General features: G+C 42.1%; 1 protein-coding gene across 1 annotated transcript in view; it reads right to left on the reverse strand.

Moving 5' to 3' along the window:
• Nucleotides 1-7,640, reverse strand: part of LOC126284272 (alpha-tocopherol transfer protein-like) — a 121,209-nt gene extending 113,569 nt beyond the window's left edge. The window contains exon 1 of the mRNA XM_049983087.1: nt 7,432-7,640. Within this exon, the coding sequence (XP_049839044.1) occupies nt 7,432-7,575 (144 nt within the window). The 5' untranslated portion in view covers nt 7,576-7,640. The remainder of the gene's footprint in view (nt 1-7,431) is intronic.
• Between the last annotated feature and the right edge of the window lie 4,379 nt (nt 7,641-12,019).

A 12,019-nucleotide genomic window follows, 5' to 3' on the forward strand; every position in this document is an offset into this window, starting at 1 on the left:
TCTGTGTGTTTCTGCAGCAGACTATGCAGCCTCAATATGGGAAGCACCTGCACATGCTAAACAGGTTGATGTAAGTGTAAATGAGACTATGCGAATTGTTACAGGCTGTCTCAGACCCACACCAACGGGTAATTTGTACCTACTTGCTGGAATTGCCCCATCCAAGATCAGAAGGCAGGTGGCAGCGGACGCTGAGAGAACAAAGAAAGAAACAGATTCTCGACACGCACTGAATGGGCACGTTACTCAGGCTCGGAGGCTTAAGTCTGCAAGAATCAAAATCCTTGACGGTTCACAAGAAGATGATAGAGTCCGTAAATGGGAGAATGAACAAACCGCACTGCAGATAATACCAAAAGAGCAAATGGCACCTGGAAACAAACTTCCTTATACATTGTGGAGAACACTAAATAGGCTGAGGGCTGGTGTACCCAGATGCAAAACTGATCTGCAAGTGGGGACTGCTGACTAACGATGACGACCTTCTTTGCGGATACGGAGGGGTACAAGACGAGGCACATCTGCTCACGTGCCGACTACTGCCAGAGCCCTGCAGTTTTAGTGACCCGCTACAAGCCAACGACAAAGCCGTAGCGGTGGCTAACTATTGGAAAAATAAAATTTGATCTGGACACGGAAAAGTAAAGTAAAGTAATTCAGCAGGGGAAGTCGGAATCCACTCGCCAACTTAAAATCAAAATAAATCCGTTCTTGCAACACTTAACACACAAACACTTTCACAACCAGGTAAGCTTCATAAATTGGGAGATACATTTAAAAAAACCGGAAGATTCATATTTTGCTCTTCAAGAAACAGGAATGACGGACAATCACACCATGGATTTTGGTTATTATCGTCTTTTTAAAAGTAAAACTGGTAAAAGAATACTTAATAATACACCACATCTGGGAGTTGATTTTGCAGCCTCCAAAAATATTTTAAATTCAATAACGGAGATAAAACCGATAAATTATAGACTAATGACAATTTCTCTTAAATGCGCAAATAAGTCATACACTTTAATTAATGCCCACATACCATTCAATGACGATTACCGTAAAAAAATCTGAAGAAGTTAATGAAGCTTGGGAAACTTTAAAATGCATCATTTCGAAAATTCCCTCAAAGGGTGTTAAAATTTTATGGGTGATTTTAATGCTCAGTTAGGTAAAGAGAAAAAAATAAGAAAACGGTGGGTGGATTTCCTGGGCATTAATGGGCAAACCAAAATGGTCAAAGATTTGTTGAAACGTGCAAAAATTTTAATCGTAAAATCATGTCAATACATTTTAAAATATCCCTTCTAAACAAAAACTTGGCGGGCATTCAATACATCTATTGGGGAATTTCGATTTGATCATGTAGCAATTTCATACCCAAACAACAAAGAAATATAGATTCTGACCATTATTTAAAGCGTATAAAAGTAAAACTTTTACCTAAAAAACTTTTGAAAACAGACAAATTTTACCCCAGAATTTTGCACTGTTGAAACAACCCCAGCTCTAACAAGCGAACATGACAAAAAACAATCCAACAATTGACAAAGCCTGAAAGAAAAGTTAATCACAACAGCCCAAAATTTGAAACTTCTTGGCATATTAAAACTGTGTGCCGGACCGAGACTCGAACTCGGGACCTTTGCCTTTCGCAGGCAAGTGCTCTCCCAACCGAGCTACCCAAGCACGACTCACGCCCCGTCTTCACAGCTTTACTTCTGCCAGTATCTCGTCTCGTACCTTCCAAGCTTGGGTAGCTCAGCTGGTAGAGCACTTGCCAGCGAAAGGCAGAGGTCCCGAGTTCGAGTCTCGGTCCGGCACACAGTTTAAATCTGCCAGGAAGTTTCATATCAGCGCACATTCCACTGGAGAGTGAAAATCTAATTCTGAGCACAAAATTTAATTACGCTTCGAAAGAAACAAAAACACCCTTGGTGGAAAGCGGACTGTGAAACAGCGGGTAAAACTAGGCATGAGGCATTCAAAATTGGAATAATAACAAAACTGAAAATTCGTACAACACCTTTCCAACTGTAAGAAAAGAACTTCTAAATTAATCCTACAGACTAAAAGAGACTCTGAAAATGCCCAACTTTTAGAAATCGAAAAAGACTTCCAAAAGAACAATACAAGAAACTTCCATAAAACATTCAAAACAAAACTAACTGGTTACCGACCTGAAGGTATTTCCTTCAAAAATGGAAATCGTTGTTTGGTACTTAACAACCAGGAAAATTATAACATACTTGATACCTATTTTGAAAAACCATAAGACTGTCCAGAACCAGCGAATAAATTCCAACCGCAGAAAACTGATAACGCTAACCCTGACTCTAAAGAACCTGACAAAATCGAAATAATTAAACAAATTAAGAGACTTAAAACAATAAAACAACCGGATAAAACGGTATAATTGCAGAACTACCAAAATGAATGGCACCCACTGGACTGAGAAAACGAATAGTAGAATTCTACGAAAACAGAAGTAAGGCCAAAACTGAGCCAATTAAATGGATCGCTGCGATTAAGGAGGATCTTAAAGTAGCCGGTATAACTCAGGCAGACGTTACAGATAGAAAAACATTCGGACAGAAGATATTTGCTTGGAAAGTTGGTCAGAGGGAAATTAGAAAACTGACTTAACGCCGTGGTCTGATAAAAGAAAGAGACTTCATTGTGAAACGATAAAACAAATTTGAACGCTATAAAAGAGATCACTCAACTAATAGGTCATATCTAAGGAAGGGCAACCACAAAAGTGACAATGAAGGATTGCACCTCGCTTGGGCCTATTGGGTCCACACGTGATTATTATTATTAATAATAATAATAATAATAATAATAATAATAATATAATAATAATAATAATAATAATAATAGAGCATACATAGCAGAAGAAATCATCTACTGCACAATCACACTGTTGACTACAAATTACTGGAAACAGTAACTACAGCACAGTACCTGGCGTTAACCATTCGGAGCGACCCTAATTGGAATGATTACATAAAGCAAATAGTTTGAAAGGAGGTTAACGACTGAAATTCATAGGAAGAATCTTAAAGAAATGTAATTCGTCCACGAAAGAAGTGGTTTACAAAACACTGATTCTACCGATTCTTGAATACTGTGGACCCTTACGGGTTGGATTGATGGAAGAGGTACACAAGGTCAAACGAAGCGCGTTTCGCCACGGCATTCGGCGTGAGTGCGCTACGGAGATGCTGAACAAGACTCCAGTGTTAGAAGCTACAATGAGGCGTTTTGCATCACACAGAGCATAACGACTGAATTATGCGAGAGAGTAAGTTGCGGAAAAAGTCGGGCAACATACTACTTCCTCGCACAGCAGTAGTGTCAGAAGTATCCACCACCACTCACCGTCAGGTGTCTTTTGTAATATACGTAGAATTAAATGTCAAATCTTGAATGTGGTGGCTGTAAGAAAGTTTTCCATCTATAATGAATTCTTACTCTGCGGCAGATTGGACATCGGGACCATTGCCTTTCACGGGAAAGTGCTCACAGACTGAGCTAGACAAACACGACCCACAGTCCCTGCTCAGCGTTTTATTTCTGTCAGAACTTGCCGCCGTCGAAAGGCAAAAGTCCCGCGCACGAGTCTTAGGTCGACAAATAGTTTTAATCAATCAGGAATTTTTTTGACAGCTATCTTCATTCTTGATGTATTAACAAGTTAGACTTCACTGTTATTTGAACAGTGAAACATTTTATTGGAAGTAATTTCACGTGGACATTATTCCTGTGTAGGGGACTTTAGACATTAGTGCGCCGTTACTGTGCTATGCAGAAGCAGGTTTTCTTACTAAACGGGATCTGCCGATTCCACTTTGCCTACATCTGGTATAATTTCGGTTTCAAATTTTATCACGAATGTTTGATACTGACCATCTTGTTGTCAGTTTTTCGTCGCATGGAACTTGACTTCCAAATTAACAATAAAACTTGACGAAAAATATTTCCGTCTATAGAATTTGCTTTTGAAGAATCCTTCAATAAGAGAGTCCTCACATGTCCAATGGCGTCAGCAGAAATTTATCCAATAGGGGGAAATTACATTCTTGTTATAATTGATTTAGCTTATGAAATAATTCGGCAGAACGTACACTAAACGTATTTACGTCAAACGATTGGTAGTTTCGGCTCGATATTTTTCTGAAGGTAGATAATTTCGATAGCTAAATGGTAAGCATACTTCATTCATATATGTAAAATACATGTTTCATATTATGAATATGAATGTAGATTCTTTCTTTTCGTTTTAAAAATCTAAGATTACATTTTCCATACGATTAAATCCAGCGTATCCAAGGAGTTGGAAAATAAAGCTAGAAGTATTCGCAATAACTGTTTTCGTTCATATGCTAACAACATTAGTATGACATGGAAAATAACAAAATGATGAAATAAAAAGAAACTGAAATTTGAGGAAACCTTGCTGGTTATTAACCAAGATAACCAGCAGAAATTTCACTGATTTATTCTCTTCAAAGTGAGGAACAGGATGTTTACTTCAAAAATGGTTATTCAATGTTGCCGCCTTCTACAATATTTCGTTTGCTACAAAACTTAGCATCACATCATTTCACTACATTTATTGAGTTTTTTCACGGCTTCAATTTTTCAGAGTCGACTGGCATAACTTCCCTCGGTTTCATTTGGTGAATTGTAGCACAGACCAGTATTCCAAACAACCTTTTAACAGACTAGGTCTGAACTAAGAAGATCCTCTTCTTCCCAGTTACCCACAACGTGCAGCCCTCAAAACATGATATCTGAATTCGTTATCTTATAGCTGCGTCTTGCTATCGGTTGCACTCCATGGTGTTCGATAAGGTTCCGATTCCTGGAGTGGAGAACTTTCTGGCTTGAAATTTCTCTTTTTCCCCTTCGTTTTACCGCTGAATATGAAATTCTTCTCTTTTCTGTTCGGTGCGTTTGGGTCCATAGACGAAGTATGCAAAACCATGATTTTCATGGTCTAGTGCAATCGCTAGCGCTTCGAAAACAGAGTGTGGTCTCAACAGGCCATGATGGTTCTTCTCCGACCACAGACCATTGTTAAAACCACTGCTGCCATTAAGTTGTGCAACAGGAGGGGTTGTTGTCCTTGTGGAAACCGGAAATGGATTTTGGATAGGAATACTGCAAGCAGATTTATTTTGTGCTGGGAATACGTTTCCGAAATGCGCGCACCGGGGTGCTTGAATAATTTTTGTTTTGCCTTCTTTTTTTAGCGGCACACACCGAGTTCCCAGAATTGATCCCCATTGTAAACCGATGCGTAGTACATAGCTGCATGGTTACGACATCTTTGTGGGCGTCTCCGTTTTAGTAACGTCGATTACCGAAGTGTTTACCATATCATGTGAATAGCCTAAACGAGGACGCCTATAGAGTATCTGACTATAGGAATGGTCAATATTTAGCGATTTGCCCCAGCTGCTCCTCTCGCATATACTGTATGGTCTGCACAATTTTGTTTTGCTTTCATTTAATCGAATTGTTATGTTCGTCACGATTTGGAACATCTTCTAAACTTTTGACACTAATTAAGACTATAGAAACAAGGTCTTCTCCTGATGTACTTGTAACAAACAAGGTATTTTGGTGCCTGGAGCAGGAGGTCTTTGTCAATCCTACCTTTGGATTTCCTTTAATACTATTTCCATAGAAACTTTTATCCCCAAACGCATACTTTTTTGAAAGAGAAATACCAATATGTATACATTTAGACTTGTAAATGTTTTACAATACCAAAATATTGTCATACAATTTTTCATCCCCCGTTTCCCCCCAAAGGGGTTCAATTTCCAGAAAAAGTGATACACGTATTTTTTATTTCCAACCGAGAAATTTTCATACATTTAGCTTTAAAAATGCTTTCCTAATGAAACCTTTTCATAAAACATTTCATCGCTTGTATCACCCTCTTAGAGGCGGAATTTTCAAAACCACTGGAACACGAATTTTTTTACTTCTAACCGAGTTCTCAGTTACTAATTTTTAGAGTGTAGCTTTAAAAATACATTAGTAGTTGTTTAATAATTTATTTAAAAGAAAAACTTTCGCTCATTGTATCACGCCCTTAGGGGTTAAATTTCCATAAATGCTGACCGAGAAACAAAATACCACTTCTTGTAAGTTTAGCTTAAAAATTGCCTTACGAGCGAAAAATTTTTTGCAAAAAGCCTTTCATCACCTATTTTTTGCCATTTTAGGGGTGAAATTTACAAAAATTTCTTCTTCAACGATGCCTACAGTACAGCATCAACACCCTATCCAAATTCTAAATTTCTCTGCTTAGCGATTAGAGCTGGGCGATGACGAGTCAGTCATTCTGGACACTGCCTTTTGTATATACGAATGTGACAGAAAAGATCATTTGAAGCAAGCTGGAAAGTTGTGGTAAGCTCTATGGGACCAAACTGCTAAGGTCATCGGTCCCAAGGCTTACACACTACTTAATCTAACTTCAACGAACTTACGCTAACGACAACACACACACCCATGCCCAAGGGAGGACTCGAACCTCCGATGGTGGGAGCCGCGCAAACCGTGGCAAGGCGCCCGAGACCGTATGGCGTCATTTTAAGCAAAAAAAAAAGTGTATTAAAAATGAACTCTAAAATGTATACTCCAAGAGGCATGAGCACTACTTCATCTTCGGTACTGTGGAAACATTTTCTTGTACTATATGCTCCTTTGCTTTCCATACTTTGGGAGGAGGTAGTATGGACTAAAACAAGAAAATAACTGTCTACTAAATATGAGCTTTAAAATGCATTCTTTAAGAGCTATGAGCACTTGTTCGGCAGTAGAGACGTCTTTCGCATTAGCGAAGATGAACAAGTGACCGTAGCTCTTAAGTTACGTATTTTGGATCCCTTGTTTAGTAAACTTTTTTTGCTTCGAATGATCGTTCCTGCCGTAACCCTGAATAGTGGCCATTCTTCCTGGGACACGATCTATAGTGGCACGAGACGCTAAGGTTGATTCCTGGAGAACAAAATATGTTCATCTCCACCGCTTGGCTGACAAGTCGAGAACAGGTGATAACGTAAGGTATCGTAAAACTGTTGCCCGAAGTATTTTCGCTTCTGCCGATGCCTGTTAAGTGGAGACTAACGCCGAGATGAACAGCAAAATGGCTCTGAGCACTATGCGACTTAACATCTGTGGTCATCAGTCGCCTAGAACTTAGAACTAATTAAACCTAACTAACCTAAGGACATCACACACATCCATGCCCGAGGCAGGATTCGAACCTGCGACCGTAGCAGTCGCGCGGTTCCTGACTGAGCGCCTAGAACCGCGAGACCACCGCGGCCGCCGATGAATAGCACAAACATTATGTGAATACGTCACGCACAGTGTTTAGGGGACCGAACGGGAGTCTTGTGTACTCACCTGTTGCCTGGTAACCGCACAGATCGCCACTTCGGGAATGCAGGCGCCGCCCCCTCCGGCCGGCAAGATAGACGAACTGCAGCCGCTATCGCGGTCATCGGGCAGTGGCTTATCGCAGCCGAGCGCCTCTCGGTAAGCGGGCATCGCTGTGCAGATAACGTGGCCTCCGTCACCCAACAGCCCAGCTGCCAGACTGTGTTGTGGCTCGCTGCGCCCCCTCCGCCGACACGGGCGCCCGGCCTTGCCACCGCGGCTAAAAGCTCACAGCATACCGGTTTGCGCGCACCGCCACAAAGGAGCGGTGCTACCTGTTACACAATTGTTGCAGCGACATCGCGTTACGTAAAAGAAGTGAGAGGAAGTGGCTTCCACCAATTGGTTGGGGTCATATCCCGTACGAAGGTGTAGGAGAAATAAGCTTTTAGTTCTAGCTGAGAACCATTAGCTCATAACATGTTTCTGATCCCTGTGGAAGGCATCACCAGTCGGTTTGGAGCGCTGCGGCTGGCGTAGATCAGATATCAAAAAATGGCTCTGAGAAATATGGGACGTAACTTCTGAGGTCATCAGTTCCCTAGAACTTAGAACTACCGCGGTCGCGCGGTTCCAGTCTGTACCGCCTAGAACCGCTCGTCCACCCCGACCGGCCAGATCAGATATCAAGCAGCTATGAGACCCCCCCCCCCCCATCTTTGACGTGTCATGGTAGCGAAATAGTCTATATGTGCCAGAAGGTCATATGGACAACGTTTTAAGATGACATGACAGAATATCACAGAGCAGGTATCGTGTCTGGACGCGTTCATACCTGCAAAGTGGCTGATGCTACTCGATTTATTAGTGTACCAGTGCGGATTGTACAGCGTGTCCGCAAAGAACGGTGAACCAGTTGCAGCATCGTAACACGGCGTAAGGTTAGTGGTCTGAACAAACGTCCTAACCGACAAGGTGAAATACCCCACCGCTTCGGGCAGAATCGAGAGTCTTTTTGCCATAGTAATAAAATAATGACCATATCAGGTTGCCAGCATAATTATTATGACCTCAGTAGGGAGCGGATAGGCAAGGGCATTGATGACGCCAACTGCCCTTATTTGTCGTATAAACTGATGAGCCGCAACACTATGACCAGATGCTTCGGAAACGCTCCTTCCCAGACGCCGCACTGTAAGCGGGAACAAATCATCCCAGAACGCAGTACAGAGCTGCACCGTATCGACAACAGATGTTCGAAGGGGCATCCGAAATGCAAAGCACGCTTTCACAAGTCGCATCATGGACTGCCACACTCTTTTGCACGTTCCAGCCGCTCTCCGAATACCGCCACAGATGTCGTGAACGCGCTGTTGAAGGAGCTGCACATCAGGGCCGGCCATAGCGGCCGAGCGGTTTTAGACGTTGCAGTCTGGAACCACGCGACCGCTACGGTCGCAGGTTCGAATCCTGCCTCGGGCATGGGTGTGTGTGATGTTCTTAGGTTAGTTAGGTTTAAGCAGTTCTAAGTTCTAGGGGACTGATGACCTCGGACGTTAACTCCCATAGAGCCATTTGAAACATTTTTTGCTCACATCAGGAACTGGTTCAGCATGCACAACGCTTTTCAGATGGCCCCACAGGTAAAAATCCAGGAGGGTTAAGTCCGTGACCTGGTAGTCAATGCTACAAATCCTCCACGTCCCATCCAACACCCGGGGAAGATGTTGTTCAGATAATGCGGAAGTGGGGTGGTGCTCCGGCATGCAGAAACTTCACAACCTAAAAGACGCTTCTAAAACAGTCCAGGCAGTGCATTCCGCAGAAAATCGAGGTTCGTTCCTCCGTCGAGGCATTGTGGCGTAATAACCGGTCCATGTATGTGATTGCCAAGAATCCCTGCACACACACTGATGCAGAGCCCATGCTGATGAGACACCTCAACCATTCCCCGAGGATTGTCTCTAGCCCACGGATGGCGATTTTGCAGACTGATGATTCCAGTTCTGGTGAATGGAGCTTCGGCGGTAAAGAGAGCTCATGACGGAAATCCCTTAATTGTGATGGCCTGGTGCGAAAACCATAGACAAAATCCTTCCCGTAGAGGGAAATACGCTGCCGATAATCATTGGGCTTCGTGCAGGTGATAGGGAAGTAGGGGTTGTCATGCAGGATACACATAATCGTCCTTTGCCTTAGACCATGTTGGCGGGCAAATTGTCCTGTAGAGCCTGGTCCTCCAAATCTTATGTACGCAGAATCCGCCGCCTCCCTGCACGGTTGTATGAAAGGACCCATGATCCGACAAACGCACAGAATCGGCTTGAAACGTTGTTTGATATGGTAGGTGTCTGTGAGACTAGCTGTTTCGGTATAGACGTGCTACTTCTCGACAGTTTCCATCTGCGTGGCCGTACACAAACACCATCCCGGCTTGTTTCTGACATAAATACCTGATCGTTCTGCTGCTTACCGTACGCTGCGTCAATCACACAGAGTACAAGACACGGCACATGGTCGGAAGAACTTCCATTCGTCAGCGCCATCTACCGCGGCAACGATGCGTTTCCTGACACCTTTTCTCCTCTATTTCCACTCAGTAACAGATCCCTGCAGCTTGTCGGTTTTGTTAATGTCCACCCAGCATCAGTGATCTCTCTGCCGCATGTGCCAGCAAGCCTCCAGGAAGCTTTATATTTCGTGTAGGGCATTGGTCATTATGTTGTGGATCATCGATGTGTATATGATCTGCCAGTAAATATGCTGCTTTAAAAAGAGATGCGTTGCTGCCATCTAGCGTTCATATGCCACAAAGAATAACTACCAGTGACCTCTACCTTCACTGGATATCGGACTGAAGCTGTTTGGGCTTGTGCGCCAGAGACCCTCGTACTATGTTTCTAGGTTAGTTACAAAATGGCAGCCACGAAGTGTTCCTACAACGCAAATGAAAAAAATCAGTTATTGCGGACACAGAGCTTGTTACATTAATTTTTTCATTTTGATGCACAAGAACAAAATGAAGTGCTTCAGAACTAGTTGAAAGCGGTGATTGCTCTGATATATAATTTCAAGATTCGTGTATGATTTGGACACTGATAGACTGATCAGAAAGTTAATTCTGCATTATTTCACTTACGCTTCAGTCATACATTGCGTTGTCGATGAGAGCAATGCCGTGGGGTGCGAGATATTTCTGGATTTGGAGCCAGACTAGTCCATCATGAGATTCAGTTTTGTGGAGACTGCAATAGCTGAAGCATCACGTAAGGATTAGTGTAAGAGGTAGATAAAAGATGGTGCAGAGAGTACCAGTTCCATGAGAAACTGTGGGAGTTTAGTAGGATGGTCTCAATAGTTGCCGACACAGGAGCCAGCGCGCAAAATTTCCTAGGTTAATTTATCGATATCTGATAAAGTGTAATTCAGATTTAATTGCCCATCATGCTAAATATACTCTAAATAGCAAGCTTTAGTCCACTAATTTTAGATTTCATTTTATAATAAATTTACGATATTCAGAAGCATTCTTTAACAGTATTAATCCAGTTCTAACTCAATAGATTCAAGATGTGTCAGTGTAAATAAATGGCTACAAATCTGATGATAAAATCTTCTCGGGCTGACAGCCGAATCAGTGTGCTGTTCTCCAGCAACGTTTCAGCAAGTTTCTTACTTACCAACTTCGCTTGAGTGTGGCAAGTATGAAGCTTGCTGAGACGTTGCTGGAGGTTACACATTGACTCGGCTGTCAACCCGAGAAGATTTTATCATCGAGATTCACCGAGAAAGCCTGCGTTCTCAAATATGGCTGCAAATCTGTCAGTACCAAGAATATCGATACAAAGCCTCGATAATCGATGCTGACTCACATGCTACAAGTCCGCCATCTCGTGTTATGTGCGTAACATTCATATGTATATCGAAGTAATTTGTGCAGTGAATTACGCTGGAAATCGGTGACAAAATACAATGTGCAATAGTGTAATACTAAACAAAAGCTTCGACATTACATCAGTGATGCAAGTGATGCTGCAAGGTGATGAAATCGTAAGTGATCAACTGCCATATAAACTCAGTCCACACACAACTGCTGTAAAACTATCTGCCACGCATACAGGCTGTGATATCATACGTAGTCAACAAGAAAGAAAAAAAAACCGGCTGAAGACATCACTGACATCGATTTCTGGCTATCCGTTGCCCACCTCCCCCTCCCCCCCCCCCAAATGCGGCCCAGCCACTACAATAACAAGAAATGGACAAAAACTTCTAGGTTAATCTAGTTGAAGACAGTTTATTTTTAAATAACATTTATCTGTCTGAAGAAGAACATTTATCTGCCTGAAGATGAACAGAAAATGTTCGAAACGCGTTGTATTATGTTGGATTAAACATAAAACAAAAAATAAAAAAGTTACTGGTAGCAGAAATTATAAATAAATAATTATCCCATACAGTCATGATCCACAAACGAAGCCAATGTAGTCGAAAATAATCCAATTCTTTGATTTGTTAAAACGCTACAGACCTCTCTAAATGAGAGTATTTGTGAAATTGTCGTAAGGAAAGGGAAAATTGAAACATTATAGTAAAGAAACCAAAAGTGGTAGAT

This window comes from Schistocerca gregaria, chromosome 8 (genome assembly GCF_023897955.1).
Source record: "Schistocerca gregaria isolate iqSchGreg1 chromosome 8, iqSchGreg1.2, whole genome shotgun sequence".
Taxonomy (NCBI): Eukaryota; Metazoa; Arthropoda; class Insecta; order Orthoptera; family Acrididae; genus Schistocerca; species Schistocerca gregaria.